This window comes from Macrotis lagotis, chromosome 6 (assembly GCF_037893015.1).
Source record: "Macrotis lagotis isolate mMagLag1 chromosome 6, bilby.v1.9.chrom.fasta, whole genome shotgun sequence".
NCBI lineage: Eukaryota > Metazoa > Chordata > Mammalia > Peramelemorphia > Peramelidae > Macrotis > Macrotis lagotis.
In genome coordinates, this window is record NC_133663.1 from 188199296 (window position 1) to 188221943 (window position 22648).

At 37.2% G+C, this 22648-nt stretch overlaps 1 protein-coding gene across 4 annotated transcripts in view; it reads right to left on the minus strand.

Moving 5' to 3' along the window:
- The window catches only part of SH3RF3 (SH3 domain containing ring finger 3), a 572589-nt gene that overhangs the window by 105823 nt on the left and 444118 nt on the right, over window positions 1-22648 (minus strand). For all 4 annotated transcript variants that reach the window (XM_074192142.1, XM_074192143.1, XM_074192144.1 and 1 more), the window contains one exon: window positions 6867-7037. In XM_074192142.1, coding sequence (XP_074048243.1) covers window positions 6867-7037 — 171 coding nt within the window. The remainder of the gene's footprint in view (window positions 1-6866; window positions 7038-22648) is intronic.

Genomic DNA, 22648 nt, shown 5'->3' on the forward strand with positions numbered 1-22648 from the left:
AAATCTTTTATGTCTGGCTTACCAAAAGACAGTTGGATTCTCATATCTGCTTCTGAATTCAATCTGATGTGAAAGGTTACTTTGGTTGAATAATATGAAGAAAGTCTGACTTCATATAGATTTATGTAGTTGGCAAAGGAGGAAGTATTTTAACAAGTGAATTATGTAAATATTATTATGAAGATAGTTTTGACCCTGTAGTTCCCATGAAAGGTTTTGGGGGGACTCTCAGGAGCCTATGCATGAAACTTTGAAAAGAAATGTTGGTGATTTCTGTGGATTTATTTTGAATCCTGATACTTTCTTAAAGCTATTATCTCTATTAGTTTCTTTACTGATTCTTTGAGTTTTCTAATACATTGCTAATATTCCTTTCCCTTTTGTCTATGTTTATTGTTTTAATTTCTTTTCTTTTTCTGGTTGCTATGACTTATTCTGTTGTTTTCAGTTGAGTCTGACTCTTTGTGATCTCATTTAGGGTTTTCTTGGTAATGACACTAAAATGGTTTGCTATTTCTTTCTCCAACTCATTTTACTTATGAGGAAACTAAGGCAAACAGGGTGAAGTGACTTGCCCAGGATTACACCTAACAATTGAGGCCAGGTTTGAACTCAGAAAGGTACCTTTCTCCTCTAAGCCTAGCACTCTAACTACTGTACCACCATTGTTGCTCAATTAGATACAAATAGCATATCTTGAACTATTATTGAATAAAAATCATGGAAAAAGACATTCTCACCTTTCTTCTACATGTATTGTATAAGCTTCTAGTCCATACCTATTGCAAATAATGCTAGCTTTCATCGTTAGATATGTTTCTCATCATATTAAGAATGGTCTCAAGTATATATTACTTTTCAAACAATATTTTCTTTGGGAACACCTATTTTTTCAGTTTGTGAAGTGTTGATGCAGGAACTCATTCTATTAACTCAGATCATGACCCCTCTAAATTAAGACTTAGTTAAATACTAGGAGATTGTCAGAGGCACATAGAAATTTTTCAGAGTTACATAGCTAAAAAATGTAAAAAAATATGATATGAATCAAGATCTTAACTCAAATTCTAGCACATGATCCAGGCTCTGCTGCCTCTATTATTATTTTAATCAATGATGATAATAATAATAACTACATATAATTAATGCTTTACTGTTATTCAGTCATCTCAGTCATGTGGTTTTTTTGAAAAAGAACTGTGGTAGTTTGTCATTTCTTTTTCCAGTTCATTTTTTAGGAATGAGGGAACTGAGGCAAACAGGGTGAAATGACCTGCCCAGGTCACACAGCAGATAAGTTTCTAATGCTAGATTTGAATTTAGGAAGATAAATCCTCAGTTTTTCACTGAGGAGCCACCCAGTGACTCATAGTTTGTATAAACTTTTACAAGTATCTTCTACTTTTCTTTTGGATAAAATGATAAGGTTTGGATAAGACAAATGGATAGATAGGGTCAGACTTGACCATACTGAAGTTCAGTTAATGCTTCAATGTCCATGTGACAAAGATTTCCATTAGAATACCCAAAAGATCTGTGATTGACAATATAACATTTTTCGTCACTGACTTTGGATATAATACAGATAGTATAGTCATCAAATCTGTAGATGACACAAAGCTGGGAGTGAACCTAGCAGAGAAGAGTCAGGATCCCAAATGATCTTGACAAGTCTGAATCTATAAGATGAAATAAATAGAGATAAACATAAAATCTTACATTTAGGTGCAAAAATATCAACTTTACAAGGACAAGATAAGGGAAGCACAGTTGGAGTGAAATTTTTCTGAGAGAGAACTGGTCTGTTTCAGGGAACTGCAAACTCAGTATGAGTTTGTAAGGAAATGTGGCAGTCAACAAAGCTAATGTGATTTGGGGTTGAATGAATGAATATTAAAATATTTCTTAAGTACTTACTTTGTGCCAGACAAGTACTACATTAAGTATTATGGAGAGATAAACTCAAAGGAGTAAAGCAGTTCCAATCCTCAAGAAGCTGACTTGCAAAACACACGGACAGACAGACAGACAGACAGACACACACACACACACAGACACGGAATCTAGGAAGAGTAGAGGAGAGAGGAGCTACAGTACAGTTTGATAATAACTGAGAAGTGAGAAAAGTAAGGAAAAAAATTCACCTAGAAGAGGCCAGGTGATTCTGGTGGTAATAGTGGTAGGTAATGAGGTGATTCTGGTGGTAATAATGGTAGGTGATGAAGAGGATGGCCAGAGAGGAGATACCTTGTCTGGAAGTGACCTCAACTGATGAGGAAGTCTGGATCCAGAAAAGATAAGGTAGAAACATTAATTATTTGACCATTAGTACAGTTCCAGGTGGTTCCAGTGGGAGTGGGTGGAGGAGAATGGGTGTAGTAAGAGGCATCCTTTTCAGGAATAGATCTAGCACTATTCTGTTTTCATCAGACCTCATCTGGAGATTGTTTTCTGTCCTTGCACATTTGAAAGACATTGATAAGTTGAAGAATATCCAGAGGAGGTCACCAGTTTAATGAATGACCTTAGGCTCATCTTATAAGGAGGTTAGTTAAGAGAACTGGGTCTATTTAGACTGAACAAGAAAAGATCGGGAAAGAATGGGAGTGGTGCAAGATAGCTGTCTTAAAATGTGGAAGGGATATTGTTCTATTTTGCTTCATCTCAAAGGGCAAAACCAGTAGCAATGGATTCTTGCTGTTGTTGAATCATCATTTAGTACTTTCTACTCTTTATGACTCCATTTGGGTTTGGGCTATTTTTATTTGTTTTTTTGTTTGGCAAAGATACTGTAATTTAATTCTTCTTTACAGATGAGGGAATTGAGGCAAATAAGATTAAGTGACTTTCCTAGGGTCACACAACTAGTAAGTATCTAAGGCTGCATTTGAACTCAGGTCTTCCTGACTCTAGACCAGGCACTTTATCCACTGTGCCACCTGGCTACACCAATGGGTAGAAGATGAAAAAATACAAATTTAATCTTGATAACAGAATAAAAATATTCTTAAACATGAGAACTGGATGACAGAGAGTGGAATTGCTTTAAGAAGTGATAAGTCCTCCATCCTTGAGGGTCCTCAAGTAGCAGACAGAGAAACATTTGGTAGGTATGTTATAATGGGGATTACTACTGAGTATTAACATAGATGGCTGATGAGGCTCCTTCCAGCACTCAAATTCTGTGATCTCTAAGGTGCCATTAAATGTAAAATCCTATGACACTATGGAAAATCATGATTTCACAGACCCCCAAAAGAGCTCTGATTGGCTTGGCATAGACTAGACCTTCTAGTCACAAATGATATTTTTTTCTTCCAAAGAGTCTTCGTTCTCAGTCTCAGATCTATTCAATGACACGGTCAGTTCTCATACTCCCTGAATGGCACTACACTACCACATTCTGCTCATTTATTTCATAGCTAAGCTATTTTGTCAAATCCAGGTGGAGGAATGTAGGTTAATGAGCAGTTTAAGCATTAAGGGGGACTAGTGTTAATCTTCATTGACTGAAATGCAACTCTAGACCTGCCAGAGCCAATTATTTTCACTGACTCAAGTGGTTTCTAAAAGGGAAACAAAAATACACTGTTGGCATTGTTGCTATATCCCCAGTCACTGGACACGACTCAGTCCCAGGTGAACTTTTAAGATTATTTTGCCTTAAGGATTGCAGGGAATTGGGACAAATCCTTTTTTTTTTTGAAAGGGAGGGATGAAAATGGTGAGAGTTAAAAGACATAGCCCGCAAAGACTGGCATTTGAAACCAATACTCACATCTTCTTTCTTTAAAATCTAGCACTGGAATGCTAACAGCTGGGAAAGTTATTCTACACCAATTAAAAAGTGCTAACAGAATTGAGGGGGAGAATTTAGAACCCAGACAAGCTTCTTTCTGACTTTTATTTGACAAGGATGAAGCCTGGGAAATATCTACCTGATACAAATGCTTTTGCTGTCTACTTCGTGGTTTTTGAACATGTCCTTATTGTGGGTCATATGAAGGGTATGATTTGACCTGACATTACCTCCCTGGACCAGTGAAATCTTCAAGTTCTTGTGCCTATGGTTAATCAAGAAAGGGTAAGAGTCTACAATGTGCCAGGCAATAGGCAGCTAGGCGGCACTGTGGATCGAGTGCCAGGCCTGGAAGGAAGACTCCTTTTTTTGAATTCAAATCTAGCCTCAGACATATCTGAGTTGTGTGACCCTGGGCAAGTCACTTAATTCTGTTTACCTTAGTTTCTTCATTTATAGAATGAGCTAGAGAAGGAAATTGCAAAGTACTCCAGTCTATCTGCCAAAAGTAACAATAACAACAACAAAACACAACCAAATGAAGGACACAAAGAGTTGGATAAAACTGAAAAATGACTCAACAACAAATGTACCAGGCATTGTGCTGGAAAACAGAGATAAAAGGACAAAAATGAAGCAATCCCTGGTCCAAGGGAGTTTGAACTCTGTTGAAAGAATGCATCAAACCTACACATACAAAGACATTCTCTTTCACAATTGAATGCAAACTGTTAGGTCAGGGACTGCTTTATATTTGCCTTTATATCTCTATTTCCATATTTCTGTGTATATGTGTATATATATATATATTTTTTTTTCACATTAACATAAATAAAAGGTAATAAAATACCAAGTAGTTTGCAAGGTAAGACACAAAGGGTTGTTGTTCATCTTTCATTATTGAAGAGGAAGAATGTAGTAGGAGGGCATCATATAGGAGGCAATACTTAAGTTTCATCTTGAAGGTAGCCAGGGATTCTATAAGGTAGAGGTGAAAAGAGTGTGCGTTCTCAGACCAAGGGACAGCTAGGGTAAATAAATGGACATGAGACATGGACAGCCATATGTGAAGAATAGAGAGATCAGTTTGGTCCAGGGTGGCCCAAGGGACTAAAGAAGAAAGTCTTTTAGAATTCTTTGAAAATGTTAGGTCACTGTGAGTAGGGATGATTTTATTTTTTGTAATGTCTAACACATAGTACTTAATAAACATTAGTTGATAGATTGATTTAGAGATCACACAGTGTGAAAACCACTGGCTAAGGAATATAGAATAATGGGTAAACTCATCAATTTAAAATAAATCAGTTATCTCTCTAATCTCCAAACTAAAACAGGGTTCATTAACTTCTATATAAGTCTGATGAGCTATAAAATATGACATAGTTACTCTATGTTCAGGTATATTAGTACTGTTTGTGGACTTTCAACATCCTAGGTTGAGTTCTCAAAGTACTTGGGCTCTGTTATTTGTCCATAGCTGTATATACACGATTCTGGGTTACACTTAATTTATTAGGCTATAAGTTCTTTTGAAAGCAGGAAGTAGGCCATATTTACCTTGACTTCCCTATTGCTAAGCCCAGTCCTTGCAAAGAGAAGGTACAAAATGTATTTTTGGGGAGGGTTATATTCGTCATATATACATGGCAGTACACACCATAATCCCAGATCCTAGGGAGGCTGATTTTTGTTTGGTGAATCTCTTAAGTTCAAAAGTTCTAAGATGAAGTGGGCTATCAGGTTGGGGTGTCCATAAATTTAACATCACTTTGATGAGCCCCCAGGAGGGTGTATATGTGTGTGGGGTATGGGCCACCACATTACCTATGGAGGGGTCAACTGGCCCAGCTAGGAAATGAGGCATGCCAAAGTTCCTGGGCCATTTCCATTAATTAATGGAGGGAATGCCATTCAGTAGGTACTGAATTTCAAGCCTTGTTGAGGTAAGGAGATCCAACTTTGAAGTATATATAAATGAATGGATGACTCAATAAATGAAATGAAATGTCTCCTCAGTGACAGAGAGAACTTTAGGCTTATTGAGGTCTCTTATACCTAGTTCATAGTAGATACTCAATGCAGTAAACTTGAAAAGTCTATTTTTGTCTCTCTTTGAGTTAATTTGCTTTTGTGTTCAGTCAGATTCCCCCAAATTTAAAAAGATCGTAATTAAAACATTACATGAAAATCTTTTGATTATTTCATAAAATTGTATAGGTACAAAGTTTGGTCAATGATTTATAACATCATGCCTATGAAACTAATGATTCACCAAATACCCCACATTTGTGAAATCATATTGTTTCATTAAGTTAAGGGCATCATCCCTGTAGTTTTACCTATTGTGGATTTTCAATGCAAAATTAGTGAACACTCTTTACCTCAATATTAACTACTAATGTAGTTAGGAGAATTTCACAGATGAAATAACCTTAAAGTTCAACTGGTCAGCTCCCTTTAAGTTACTTTATTGAGAGCTAGAAAGGACCTTAAAATTATCCAGTCAAGTCCTTACCCCCCACCCCATCCCCCTGCCTTCATAGAGAGGAAACTGAGCCTAAGAATGAAATGCTTTACTTGTTATAATTATGAGAGGTAGGATTTGAACCCTCTTTTCCTATTTCTAGATTCAATGCTTTGATTAATCATGAGCCCTCTCTTGTTTCTCCTCTCTGAAGTAAATAGATTGAAATGACAAATGGATTGGTACTGCAAGCATTTTCTTGGTTGCAGTCTGGGAGTTATAGATTGTATTAAAACCAAGAATTTTCCTAGGTACATTCCTCTAAAGTGTTTTCATGTTAAAACAAAGTTAGAAAGGCAAGTATGAAAAGCTTCTTCTACATATTTTCAAATGTAGAAAGGAAATTTAGTCTGCTATTAGTTAAAATGTGCAAGTGAAGTAACTCTGTTGGTTCCCTTAAAAAAATTCACCATTCTTCCCAAAGTCAAATAAAGATGACTTCTAGATGATTAAGATTATGGTATATTCTTGCATTTTCTGTAACCTTTTGGGCCTTGAAGGCCCAAATTTGAAGGGGACTACTTGTTCTATTCTCCTCACCTGGAGACAGGAGTCACGTAGTTTCCTGGGAAGACTCCAGAGATCCCAGTTCTCAGGGATGTTCCCTTGAACCAACCATCTTGACATTTCTCAATGACTCGGTACATTTCCCCCTTGCGCAGTTCCAGCTCATCATTCTTCTGGGGCTTGTATGCATAAAGTGCTAGGTATCTGTGGAAGAAAGCCATACACCAAAGGGTAAGCCAAGATGCTTAATTAAAGAAGGAAGAATAGACTTCACTTATGCCCCATAGTTATGGGATGACCTTCAGTGAACCATCTTACCAGCTATATAATTTTTTTCTTTCTTTTTCTTTGGGGGGGGGCAATCAGGATTAAGCCCAGGGTCATACAGTAAAAGTCTAAGTCTGAATTTGAACTCAGATCCTCCTGACCTCAAGATCAGATCAGTGCACTATCAACTGTACTACCTAGCTGACCCCATCTGAATACCCTGAAATATGACATCTTTTGGGAAAAATCAAGGTATGAACCAAGGAACTAATAATAGTAATAGTTTATCTATCTACATATCTATATCTATACAGCTATAGCTACAGCTATTTCTATCTATCCATTTATCTATCTATAATAAATGCTTTAAGGCATCCAAAGTGTTTTTATATTATTATCTCATTTGATCCTTTCAACCACTCTGTGAGATAGATGCTATTGGAAATAAAATATGAAAGAGACTTGTTCAGGGTCACATAGCTATTGAGTATTTGAGGGAGGATTTGAACCTAGACCTTCCTGACTCCAGGTCCAATACTTCAGTTACTTAAAAACCTACCAGTGATTTTCCAACCTTAGTTTAGGTGAAGACTTGCTTTACCCACTTTGTCCTATACCATCTAAAGGAGTTTTGTTTTGGGAGGATCTTGAACTGCTTCAGAAAACAAGAATCAATTGCATCTATGAAGCATAGCAGAAGTTTCAATAAACCTCAGGAAAGTTTTAGAATAAAAGTCATTGAAGTATAAACTTTTATGTCTTCCCCACATGTATAGGTTGCTTTAGGATATGAATGAAATCTCAGAGAGAAATGGGCTAATAGATTATCATTTACTTCATAAACTTAGCTGACAATAGTTTCAGGCTCCCTAGGTACTAAAAGAGGACACATCCCTCAGCTCAAAACATTTCCCTTATACTTAGAGAATGACCTCTCATCAGGGGAGTATGAACAATAATGATTGTAATAATAACTAGCAGAGTAGAAAGTGAAGAGTAGAAACTTGTTACCACATAAGTTTCAAGGTGGAAACAAAATGGTACCCAATCCAAGCAGGGTATTTTTATTGGTTTTGATACCATATGCAAAGCTTCTATATATAACTAGTAGATAGTGAAAGGCTGGTGCTATAGTGGATAGAGATCTGGTCTTAGAGTCAGGAAGGTTTGGGTATAAGTCTGGCTCATGACACCTAATGGTTATATAAGCCAAGCAAGTCACTTAACTCTTAGTACTCTAGGAAACAAGTTGCAGAGACTTGCCTTAGTGGAGGGAGTTATCTCACCTGAGAGTTCCACATAGATCTAATGAAATCACAGGTCTAGTGCTTATCCCTAATGATAATAATGCTAATAGCTAGCTGATATTTTTATGTTCCTCGAGATTTACAAAGAACTTAACATACATTATTTTATTTGATGCTCATGAAAACCACATAAGGTAGATGGCAAAGATATGATTATGCCTCTATATTAGAGATGAAGAAACCAAGGACAAGGAATAAGGTTTGCTAAGCAAGAAAAACAGTCTTTTATGACAAGCTAATGAATTTTTATTAGTGTACCAGGAAGGAGCAATAGCACAGGAGATCTCTGTAGATTTCTTGGATTAAAAAAAGGCAAACAGAACATTTTCACATATTTCAAAATTCCTAATCCTATATATTCTAAATGCTTTCTTCTTAAGTCAATAACAGGTTTGATTTCTCCCCCCCCCCCCCGCCGTGTGGCCCTCCTTTCTTTCTTGCCTCCTTTCCTTTCCTTTCCCTTCCCTTCCCTTTCCTTTCCCTTCCCTTCCCTTCCCTTCCCTTCCCTTCCCTTCCTTTCCTTTCCTTCCTTTCTTCTCTTCCTCCTTCCTTCCCTCCCTCACACTCTGTCTCTGATCCTCTCTTTCCTCTAGCTCCTTTCTCTTGCTTCTTCCTATCTTCCGTTAGGATCATATCTTGTATGATGAAATAGTGACAACAGTGAAGAAAATGTAAAGATAAACATTCAAAATTAAGAATGACATTTCTGCTTTGGGGAGAATAAGTAAACCCATTATTAAAAAATTCCACCCAGATCTTCATGAGCATAAATATTCAAATTTCTGCTACTATCCCCAGGTGAGGAAAAAATAAATCCAAAGTATCTGGATTCCCTTTTCATGTTTGCTCAATTTTGAGTGCTGTTTGCTGGTAATAAGGAAAGATGACTAGAAATAGAAAAGTCATATGAAAACAGAATTTACACAACAAAAGCCAATGTGACCTTAAAATGGGGATAGTTTGCTGTGGCAAGGGGGAGGGGTTCCAGCCACACTGCCAAGCTGAGACAAAGACTATATGGAGAAAGAGGGAAGAAAGAAAGGGTTCCTGCCATAACTGGAGGCTTGTAAACCAATAAAAATGACACACAGCTTTTTTATTTCTGCTTTCAAGGAAATATAATTGAAGAATAAATCCTGCTTAAGTTTGCCTCATTCTGCCTCTTTATGATGTCAGAAAAATCTTTTTGATTCTGTGGACAGTAAATAAACAGAAGTAATGAGCAGAATACCAAGTGTTGGGCAACGGTTCCTCGGGGTGTGCTTAGGTTGATGTGCTTGGCTCCATTTTTCTTGTGCACGTGGTATGAGGTCCTAATTAAATAATTATATTGCATTATTCACCAGATGGGAGAAACCATTGTGTACAGTCTTTGTTCAGTTTGCATAATCAGGTAGAAAAAAAGGAGGTCTCATTAACTGTCTCACAGAAAACAAGAGGCTCCATACATCCCTAAGTGCCTTAAAACAAAACCTCCTGACTTGAAATCTTCTGGTACCAGTGGCTATCCAGCCCTACCCTACTGGTCTGCTGGAATATAATGGCTGAGTCAAAACAGCATGTGGTACCACTGCCTTCACTTAGGCCAATAATTATCTTATCTGTACCATACTGTGTAGAACAACAAAAGTAAGTAGTCTCACACGGAAAGAGATGTGTTTACATTTATGAGCTGTGGTGAGAAGGGGAAAAATATATTGCCAAGGGTTCTAGGCTATTGATCTGCCATCTGACTTAGGGCCTGCTACAAACACTGGGAAGCTTCCTCTTTCCTCATTTTCCATATGGGGTGATGCTGTTGGCAAGTTTGGTAAACATTTTCAGATGAAAGGGACACAGGATCTGGGCCCTCCTGCTCTGGTACCCCAGAGTCACTCTCAAAGGGTTTCTTTTGTTTGATCAGAGCCCTGGCATGAGCCCTAAGCCTTATTCACAGCTAGCCTGTATGGTGTCATGTACATGTGTGCCACAGATCATAAAACACTTTAATGAGAAAAGTCTTTGGTTTCATTGAAATCATATGCAGAGTGTCTCCCAACCTCAACTATCTGGTTTTACTTCTCTGCTAAGTTTTCCTTACTTGAGAAGTCTTCTAGACTTGTTACCACATAAGTTTCAAGGTAGAAACAAAAATGGTACCCAATCCAAGCAGGATGTTTTTACTAGTTCTGATACCACATGCAAAGTTTCTATTCTTTTCTCCCATTCAGCTCCCCAGCTATCTCCACCCCACACAAAACTTGTGGTTTCTTCTGCAGCTGTGTCCTCCTGTGACATCTGAAGTCTACTTGGGGGAATTATGACCAAATGGCACCTCTTTGATTGCCAGTCAAAGTAAACTCCCATAGCGTATAGAGGAAGTCCAGACCCCCTCTGTGGAAAATCTAAAACTCAAGATGAAATTTAGCTGCTGAATATCCTTGGAACGTATTCCTTCTTTGCCTAGTTTCCCTTGGGCAGTAAATAAGGTAGTATCTTCTGCACGAAGCCTTTACTTATAGCCCCATTGGACATCCCTTCCTGAATCTCTTGTATTTAACATGTGTGTGTGTGTGTGTGTATACATGTGTGTGTTTATGTGTAATTACAAGTATGTTTGTCTATATGCATGTATACATTTGAACAGCTAGATAGTGCAGAAGATAGAGTGCTGATGTGGAATGTGGAAGACTTGTCTTCATGAGTTTGAATCAAGCCTCAGACACTTTCTAGCAAGTCACTTAACCCTGTTTATCTCAGTTTCCTCATCTGTAAAAGGAGTTAGAGAAGGAAATGGTAAACTATGCTAGTATCTTTGCCAAAAGAATTCCAAACTGAAGTCATGAAGAGTCAAATATGAATGAAACAGCTCAACAACAAAAATGCATGTATTTATTAGGATGGAGGAGTTTACTTATCCTTTCCTATATTTCCTTGTCAAATGGAAAAAAAAGAAAACCAAAAAACTTTATACCAAACATGCACAGTGAAGTTATGCAAATTCCCCCATAGATTGTATTAGAAAATGTTATGTCAAAATTTGCTATTTGAGTATCACCTCTGTCAGAAGGTGGGTAACAGGATTCCTTGATCCTTTAGTATGGTGGATGGTCATTGTGTTGAACAGTCAAAATTGTTTGTCTTTTCCTTGAGTTACCCTATAAAATGTTCTCCTTGTTCATTTGATTTCATTCAGTTCCTACAAGTTTTTCCAGATTTCTCTGAAATCAACATCCTTTATAATTTCTTGCGCTCTTCCACACTCTGCCAAACTGGCAGCCATTCTTACTCCAGGGACTTAATTCCTTGCTCTATAATTCACATAATGAGAGCAAATTAGGAGAAAAGTGAAGTGGAAATGAGTGGAAGCAGGCCTATAAGGAAGAATGGGAAGAAAAGCAAAGATCAGTGGAGGAAACTATCACAAGAAACAGATACAGAAAAGAGGGGAGAAAAGGTGAACTATGACTGTTGAAGGAATTATAGGATCAGAGATTTTAAATTAAAAATAACCTCAAAGACCACCTGGTCCAACCCCCATTTTATAATTGAGGAAATTGAGGTCCAGAGAGTACTGATTTTTCCAAGGCCCCATGTAGAAAGTATACAGATCCCTAAGCTTAAAAGTCAGCATTTTAGTAAAGATAAAAAAAATAGCAGAGGGAATATAGTAAGTGTGAAAATAATTTTTACAGCTAATCTTTCTGATAAAGGACTCATTTCTAAAATACAGATATAACTGAGTCAAATTTATAAGAATATAAGTCATTCTCAATTGATAAATGGTCAAAGATATGAACAGGCAATTCTCAGATAAAGAAATTAAAGCTATCTATAGTCATGATAAAATGCTCTAAATAATTGTTGTTAGAGTAATGCAAATTAAAACAACCCTGGGTACCACCTCACACCTATCAGATTGGCCAATATGACAAAAAAGGAAAATGATTAATGTTGGAGGGGATGTGGGAAAACTGCAACCCTAATACATTGTTGGTGGAGTTGTGAACTGATCCAGCCTTTCTGGAGGGCAATTTGGAGCTGTGCCCAAAGGGAAATAAAATTGTGCATACCTTTTGATCCAGCAATACCAGTATCCCAAAGAGATATCAAAAGAGTAAAAAAACCTGCATGTATAAAAATATTTATATATTTATAGCAGCTTTTCTTTTCTTTAGGATTTTTTTTTTTGCAAGGCAATGGGGTTAAGTGGCTTGCCCAAGGCCACACAGCTAAGCAATTATTAAGTGTCTGAGGTGGCATTTGAACTCAGGTACTCCTGACTCCAGAGCCATTGCTCTATCTACTGTGCCACCTAGCTGCCCCTATAGCAGCTTTTTCATAGTGGCAAAGTATTGGAAATGAGGGGATGCCCAGCAATTTGGGAATGATTGAACAAATTGTGATATATGAATGTAATGGAGTATTTTGTTCTGTAAGAAATCATGAGTGGCTGTACTTCAGAAAAGCATAGTTAAAACTTGTATGAACTGATGCTGAGTGAAGTGAGCAGAACCAGAAGAACATTGTACACACTAATAGCAACACTATGTGATGATCCACTTTGATAGACTTACTCATCTCAGCAGTACAATAATCAGACAGTTCTAAAAAATTTGTAATGGAAAATACTATCCATATCCAGAGAAGGCACTGATGGAGTCTGAATTCAGATTAAAGCTTATTTTTGATTTTTAAAATTTGTTTTATATGTTATGGTTTTTTCCCTTTTTTGATTTGATTCTGCTTCCACAACATGATTAAAATGGATGTCTAATCTATATTAGAATGCTTTCTGTCAGGGGGAGGGGGAGGGTATAGAGGGAAGGAGAAAAATATGACTGCTGAGGGGGTGGAGCCAAGATGGTGGCATGAAGGCAGCATTTCCGAGGAACTCCTTCCCTCTGAAACTCCAAAAGTCATCAAATTATGACTCCAGCAAAAATTTAGAGGAGCAGAACCCACAGAAAGACTGAGTGATACATTTTCCCAGTTCAAGATAACTTAGAAGCTCCGCAGGAAAGGTGTGTTTCATTAGGACCCAGGCAATGGGGAAAAAACCCTGGCCTCAGTGCAGCCCAGACCAGCCCAGGGATCACTGAGAATAGCTTGAAGGGGAAGTGATGGAACTCTGCCACAGCAGAATGAGTGTGGAGTGAGGAGCACCAGGCGCAGAAGCTGCAGTGAGAATCAGGAGAAACCAGCCTGCACCTCCAGAGTACAGCCCACAGATGGTAAGGGGGAATGGGGAAACTGCAGAAATCTCTCTGCTCTCCCTGGGTCAGGACTTTGTTGTTTACCAACACTCAGATCCAGGTTGCAGTTTGGCCTTCCATACTAAGAGAGCAGGAATCCTCCTCACAGCTCCAGGGCAGAGGGGAGTGCCTGTGGTGATCTACATGTCAAAGCAAAGGCAAAAGAACATAAGACCTTGGAGGAAGAAAGCTCCCAGTGGGGTGTCCCAACCCCCCCCCAAAAAAATCTTTGGAAGTGTTCTAAATTAGTCTTGGGCTGAGGAAATGACTAAACAACAGAAAAAGAAGAATCTGACCATAGAAAATTATTTTAGTCCCATGGAAGATCAAAACATACTCAGATGATGACAAAACCGAAGCTTCCATATCCAAAAACTCCAAGAGGAATAGAAAAATGGGCTCAGACTATGGATGAGTTCAAAAATGACTTTGAAAATCAGTTAAGGGAGGTGGAGGAAAAATTAGGAGGAGAAATGAGAGTGATGCAGAAAAATCATGAAAACCAAATCAGCAGCTTGGTGAAAGAAATACAAAAAAAACACTCAAGAAAATAATATGTTAAAAACCAGTTAAAGTCAAATGGAAAAAAGCAAACAAAAGGCAAATGAGGAGAAGAATGCCTTAAAAAGCAGAACTGGCCTTCTGGAAAAGGTGATAAAAAAGCTCTTTGAAGAAAATAACTCCTTCAAATGCAGAATTGAACCAAAGGATGCTGGTGACTTTGCAAGAAATCAGGAAGAAATACAACTCTTCCAAAAAAGCCAAAAATTGGAAGAAAATGTGAAATATCTCAATGGAGAAAAACAACCAACCTCGAAAACAGATCCAGAAGAAATAATAATAAGAAATACCTGAAATTCATGACCAGGAAAAGAGCCTAGACTTCATTTTTTTTGTTTTTTTGTTTTTAGATTTTTGCAAGGCAATGGGGTTAAGTGGCTTGCCCAAGGCCATACAGCTAGGTAATTATCAAGTGTTTGAGGCCAGATTTGAACTCAGGTATTCCTGACTTCAGGGCTGGTGCTGTACCACTGCACCACCTAGCCGACCCTACACTTCATTTTTCAAGAAAAAATACAGCAAAATTGCCCTGAGATCATAGAAGCAGAGGGTAAAATAGAAGTTGAGGGCATTCAGCAGCTACCTCTTGAAAGAGATCCCAAAAGAAAAACTTCCAGGAATATTATAGCCAAATTCCAAAACTCCTAAGTCAAAGAGACAATTCTAAAAGCTGCCAGAAACAAACAATTCAACTACCAAGGCTCCACAGTCAGGATTACACAGGATCTGGCAGCATCTACATTAAGAGCTTATAGGGATTAGAATATGATATTTTGGAAGGCAAAAGAGCTTGGTTTACAACTGAGAATAAACTACCCAGCAAAACTGAACATGCCCTTTCAGGGGAAAAGATGGACTCTCAATGAGACAGAGAACTGTCAAACTTTCCTATCGAAACAACCAGAGCTGAAAAGAAAATTTGATCTTCAAGTACAGGACTCTGGTGAACCATAGAGGGAGTGGAAGAGAAAGACTATGAGGAACTTAATGATATTGAATTGTTTATATTCTTGCATGGGAAGAAGATATTGATAACCCATATGAACTTTGTCATTTATAAGAGCTGTTAGAAAGAGCATATATAGACAGGACATAGGAAGGAATGGAATATAATGGTATAATACAGTAAAAAGATGGAGTCAGTGGGTTATAAAGAGAAGTACTGGGAGGAAGAGAAAGGAGAGGAAGAAGGAGCTAAGATATTTCACCTAAGAGTCAAGAAAAAAGCTTTTTCAATGGAGTGGAACAGGGGAAGGCGAGGGGGAAGGAGTGAAACTTCATTCTTATAAGAAGTGGCTCAGAGAGGAAATAACATACACACTTAATAGGGTATAGAAATCTATCTTACCCTAGAGAAAAATAAGAAGAAAGGGATAGGATCAGGGGGAATGGGGGCAGGGAAGGGGGGAAATAGGTGATAGAAGAGAGGGAAGATTGTGGGAGAAGGTACTCAGATACAACACACTTTTGGACAGGGCTAGGATGAAAGGAGAGAGAGAATAGAATAAATGAGAGTGGGGAGGTACAGTTAGTAATAGCAACTGTGAGAAAAATATTGAAGCAACTTCTCTGCTGGAATTATGACAAAGAAGGCAACTCACCCCAGAGACAGAGCCATTGGAATCTGTGCACAGACTGAAGTACATTTTTTTTCTCTCTCTCACCATACTTAAGGTTTTTCATCTTCTTGGGGTGGGGTGAGAAGGGGGTTTATGTTTACTCTTACAACAAAATTATTATAATAACATAAAATAAATAAGCCAAAATCATACTGAAAAAACTAATATTTCTGACAAAGCATTAATTTCTAAAATATACAGAGAACTGAGTCAAATTTTCAAAAAAAAACCAAGCCATTCCCCAATTGACAAATGGTCAGAGGAAGACGATTTACAGCTGAGGAAATCAAAGTGATCTAGTCATATGAAAAATTGCTCTGAAGCACTACTTATTAGAGAAATGCAAATTGAAGCATCTCTGAGATACCACCTCACACCTTTCAGACTGGCCAATTTGACCAGAAAGGACAATGATCAATGCTGGAAGGGATGTGGGAAATCTGGGACACTAATACATTGTTGGTGAAGCTGTGAACTCATCCAACCTTTCTGGAGAGCAATTTGGAATTATGCACAAAAGGCAACAAAAATGTGCATACCCTTTGATCCAGCAATACTACTACTGGGTCTATACCCTGAAGAGATGATGAAAATGGGTAAAAACATCATTTGTGCAAAAATATTCATAGCAACCCTGTTTGTGGTGACAAAAATTGGAAATTAAGTGAATGTCCTTGAATTGGGGAATGGCATAACAGACTGGTATATGTATGCCATGGAACACTATTATTCTGTTAGAAACCAGGGACAGGAATTCAGGGAAGCCTGGAAGAATTTGCATGAACTGATGCTGAGGGAGATGAGAAGAACCAGGAAAACATTGAACACTCTAACAGCAACATGGGGGTGATGATAAATCTTGATGGATTTGCTCATTCTTTCATTGCAATAAGCAGGGATAATTCTGAGCTATCTGCAATGGAGAATATCATCTGTATCTAGAGAAAGAATTGTGGAGTTTGAACAAAGACCAAAGACTATTACTTTCAATTTGGGAAAAAAAAACATGTTATCATATTATGTAACTTTGCTATCTCTTATACTTCATTTTTCTTCCTTAAGGATATGATTTATCTCTCATCACATTCAACTGAGATCAATATATACCATGGAAACAATGTAAAGACTAACAGAATTTCTTCTGTGGGGGTGGAGGGGAAGGAAGCAAGAATGGGGGATTAATTGTAAAAACTCAAAATAAAATCTTTCTAAAAATGATTGTTGAAAACTATTTTTGCATGTAATTGGAATAAAATAAATAAAATTTTTTAAAACAAAAGAAAGAAAAGAAAAGAAACAGCAGGGGATAAATGCAGTAACAACTTGGCTAAAGAAGTAGTCTTGAAATTTTTCACCTTAATACTTTGATCAATAAAAGACCTTTGCATATGTACTCTATAATCTGTTATATAATTATTTCTGTTGCTCAGTCATGTCTGACTTCTGCAAAGATACTGGTATGGTTTGCCATTTCCTTCAGCTCTTTTTATAGATGAGGAAACTGAGGTAAACAGGGTTAAGGGATTTGCCAAGGACAATACAGCTAGTAAGTGTCTGAGGCTGAATTTGAACTCAAGTTTTCTTGATTCTAAGCCTAGCACTCTAACCACTGCACCAGCTATCTGCCCTATATGTATTTAATTACCTACTGACAAGTTATAGAAGATATTAATGTAATAATAATATCAATTTTAAAATTTACACAAAAATAGAAATTAAAAAGGATGAAATGATAAGAAAGTAATATGTGATCCTAGGATCAATACATCATAGAATCAATAGGGAGTCTCCAGAGTTTATTAAATAGGGAAATAACATTTTAGGAAAATCACTTTCTTAGTTGTCTGGAAAGTGATTTGGATTAGTAGAGATTTGAAGCAGAGAGATCACTTAGGAGTTCAGGTGAGATTTGATGAGGGATTGTACTAAAATGACAGCTGTGTGAATAGAGAGAAGAGAGCATCTGTTATGGTAACAAGAGTTGGACATACAGAATAAAAATGAGGAGTTGAAGATGATGTCAAGGTTTTGGACTTCAGTGACTTCCTCTTGGAAAGGAAAGTTGGAAAGGAGGAAGATATGTGGGAAAGGTAGAGATTTGTAATGCAGAGCAAAGTTTGTGCATACCTACTCATCTTGTATAATTTATTCTGTACCTCTGAAAACCAAAGGACTCTTCCTCATTAGCTACTATTTGACATCCCCTTGGAAAGGAAAGTAGGAAAGGAAGATATCTGGGAAAGATAGAGATTTATAATGCAGAGCAAAGCTTGTACATATCTACTCATCTTGTATACTTCATTTTGTGCCTCTGAAAACCAAGGGCTCTTCCTCATTAGTTACTATTTGGGAGTACCACTGATTGGTACCTACCACAGACATGATGTCATCTGGGGAGAAGAGTGTAATAACATTAAGAAATTGGGTTGTAAGTTTTGTCTATATGACTAGGTACCCTCAGCAATTAGGAAGTAGCAATATGGATCCAGGAAGGTAGGGCTGGGAGTGGTGTGTGAGAAGGGTCATAGAGTTTTGTTGAAGACAAGTCCAGAGTTGATTATTGGAAAGATAAAATAGAACCTATGATCTTACCCACAGATATCCCTTATGGTCATGCCATGCCCCTCTGACTAACTAGAATTAACACAATCCCTATATTTTGAAGGTAGTTAGATGGTGCCTGGAGTCAAGAAGACCCGAGTTCAAATTCTGAACTTAAGAAATTTACTAGCTCTGACCTGGGCATGTTGTTTAACCCTTCTTGCCTCTGTTTCCTCATCTGTAAAATGAGCTAGAGAAAGAAATGACAAGCCATTCCAGTATCTTTGCCAAAAAAACCCTAAATCAGGAGTCAAGAAGAATCAGACCTCACTGAAACAACTAAACAACAAACAACAACAATGTGTTAGGCATTGGGAATATAAATACAGTGAATAAATACTACTCCCCAAAATAGAAGGGGAAATACTGGTGTTCAAGGTGCTTCACTTATGAGAATGCCATGTACCTCCACATAGAATAAGCAGCATAAGTTACTCCATGGACTTCAAGTATGATTCCCCTGCTGCCACCTGAACCACTCCTCCCTCTACCTCTACCTTTCAACTTATGTCACTGATACCATAAAACAGCTGGGGCAGGACAGGAAAATGAGATAACAGGGTAATTGGTAATTGAACAGGCTATTGCCAAATGAGCCCCACTCTCTCATTCCTTTTCCTTTCCCAGTGTGGGAGCATCTTGTGCCTTATGTCCACTGACTATGTTAGCCAAATAAATAGCTGTCCAAACAGGAGATCATAAAATCTGAAATGATATCTGGTAGAGCCAGCTGTCCCAGGTCACCTGGGAGAACTCTGTGAAAAATGTAGAAAAAGCGACTGCCCACACTATGCTTAGTCAGGGCTCTTGGTGTCTCACGTTTCACAGTCATCAAACTCACACCCAAAATTCAAAAATAAAGCAGGGTGTTAGTCACTTTTTTTTAAAATTAAAAAAAGGAATGTGAAATCATAAGTCAAGTTGCTTGATAATCAAGTATGATTAATACTTATAATATTGTATATTCCTTAGTGAAAATTCTTTGTAAAAAAATTATGCTCATTAATGTTGAGAAGTGAGTTAATGCTGTTTTCTCAATCTTTTATAAACTTCATATCTTACTTTGCCACTGACTTCTGGGCATCTAGGTGACACAATGGATAGAGTGCTGGGCATAAGGTCAGGAAAACTCATCTCCCTGAGTTCAATTCTGACCTCAGGCCTTACTAGCTGTGTGATCCTTGGCAAGTCACTTAATCCTATTTGTCTCATTTTTCTCATTCATAAAATGAGCTGCCGAAGGAAATGAAAAACCATATTTTACTTAAACATGAATATGTAAATTATTTATATTTAAAGGAAAACAGATTTAGAATTGGAAAGGACTTCAGAGACCATCTAGTCAACCCTTTCATTTTATAGATAAGAAAACTGAGGCCAAGGGCGGCTTAATGGTTTGTCCAAGATCACAAAAATAGTAAAACTCAAAAAATGAGATTTGAACCCAGGTTCTCTGACTTCAAAGCTAGGGTTCTTTCTACTGAACCACACTAAGGCTAGAGCCTTTTTCTTCCTAAAAGAATCTTTGTTATTAATTTTAAATTTCTACTTTTGAATCAAGTACATAAATATACACATAGTATTTTAGAAGAAATGACAAAATCTTGCAATGAGCAGACAAAAGTACTATGAACCAACTTCTACCCAATTTGTGTGATTCATATAAGATACCTAATGACACAAAATCCAGGGATATAACTAGATTTCTATGTTTTCTCTTGCAACTTTTCAATTTAGGATATGATGACAGACTGACATTACTATGTAGTCCCTGCCTCTTTTCCACCTCTCAGCAGAGGATCTCTCTTTTGTTTTCTTCTGAAAAGATAACTAAGATTGTGCATTCTTCTCTCTCCTATCCAATTCTACACTTCAAATCACTTCAACTTTCTTTTTCTCCACTTTTTCTACAGGCTCTTGTAAGGAAATGTGCTTGCCTATATCAACCCCTATAATAATGCCCTTGATATGATTCCCTTTGTATTCCCCCCTTCAATCATCCCCTTTTGGTCTTTGATTTTCAATATTTGTACATTCAATAGTTTTCTTCTGTGCCCAGATTGCCCTCGACTTCAAAAATATTTATTTGACCTTACCATTTCCTCAAGATATCCTCTTATATCTTTATACCATTTCACAGTCAATCTTAGAAAAAGCTACTTACATTCATTGCCTCTACTTTCTCACTTCTGATTCACTTCTCATCACGTTCCAGTATAGCTTCTATCCCCACTACAAAATATTTAGCAAAATATTGCCAAATATATTTATTAATAAATGCAATAAATTTTCATTGAAAATAAAATCAAAATTATTTTCATAGTCCTTCTTATTTCTCTGCTGTAATTCGTACTATTAGCCTGTTTTTTCCAGGGCAATGCTCTCTACTAGCTTACTTTGGACCTATTTAATTGATCCTTAATTTTTGAAAGATCATCATCTATATTCTAGTCTCTATGTAAGGATGCATCCTCAAACTCTGTTTTAGGTCTTATTTTTATAATCTCTTGATGATCTCATTAGTTCCTATAGGTTCAAAGATCATCTCTGTGCAGAGAATTAACAAAAATACATATTCAGCCCTCATCTCTCCTGAGCTCCTGCAACTCTATCTTCCTCCTGCACACCTCCATCTTGATGATCCATAAGCATTTCAAAACTCAACAAATCCAAACTGGAATTCCTTAATTCTTCCCATAAAACTATCCCTCCTCCTAATTTCCTTATTTCTATTCAGGGGACTGTCATTCCTCCAGTTACCGAAGTTCAAAACCCTAGGAGTCATTCATGACACTTTAGACTCACCATCATCACAACAATAATTTCAAAAAAAGTGGAAGAAACTCATTAACCACTCACTTGTCAAATTTTGTTGATTTTATTCCTTAACTTCTCTTGCATTCATCCTCTTTTCTCTACACACATCACAACCATCCTCAGTCAGCCCTCAATCTAACACCTCTCATCTAACACAAAGGCCTCCTAATTATTTTCTTCTCCCTTTTCCAATCTGTCTTCATCATAGCTTCACAGTGATACTCCTAAAGCAATGATCATGGCATTATCTCCAGGATAAAACAGAATCCCATCTGGCATTTAAAACCCTTCATAATTTGACTCCAATTTATGTTTCTGGGCTGACTATTTTTTTTAGGAATTCTTTATTTCTTTATTTTATTTTCAGGACTAGAGAGACTTGACCATGTTCATAGAAGAGAAAAAAAATGAAGATAAGATAGAGGGATGACTGAAAGACCAAAGATAAAGGTAGTTTTCCTATTCATCTATTTGCAAGTTTATGAATTTCATGTTTTTCTACCACCCTCCCCATGGAAGCCAACAATCATATTTCCGCATTAGTCATGTTGCGAAAGAGGAATGAGGAACTAAGGGGGGAAAATACCATGAGAAAGAAAGAAAAAAAACATAAATGAAGTTTTAAAAAGTCAACCTGGTATGCTTTGCTCTACATTCAGACTCCATAATTTTTTCTCAGGATGCGAATGAATGCATTTTCCATAACAGGTCTCTGAGGATTGTACTTGATCACTGAACTACTGAGAGGAGCTGTTGATTATTGTACAATGTTGTTGTTAATGTATTACAATTTGCTTTTGGTTCTGTTCACTTCACTCAGCATCAGTTCATGCAAGTCTTTTGATGCCTTTCAAAAGTCCAGCCACTCATGATTTCTTATGGAATAGCACTCCATAACATTCATGTACTATAACTTGTTCAGTCATTCATCACCTGCTGAATATTCCCTTAATTTCCAATTCTTTGCCACTACAAAAAAAGTGTTGCTATAAATATTTTTGTACATGTGGGATATTTCCCAGTTTTTATGATTTCTTTGGGATACACACCTAGTAGTGGTATTGATGAATCAAAGGGTATGCACCACTAGTGCATTAAGTGTCCCAGTTTTCCCACATTCTCTCCAACACTGATCATTTTCAAGTAGTTTTCCTTTTCCATTTGGTTAATTTTACTATTAAAGGAGTTGAATTCTTCTCTCAATGTTTCATAACTCATCAGCATGGCTCTCATTTCTTTTCTCAATTTTTCTTCTTCCTCTCTCATTTTTTGCTTTTAAAAACCTTTTATGAGCTTTTCCAAAAGGTCTTTCTGAAGTTGAGGCCAATTCACAAACTCCTTTGAGGCTTCACATATAGGCATTGTTACTGCTCTCCTCTTCTGAAATAGCATTTTTATTGTCCCTATCA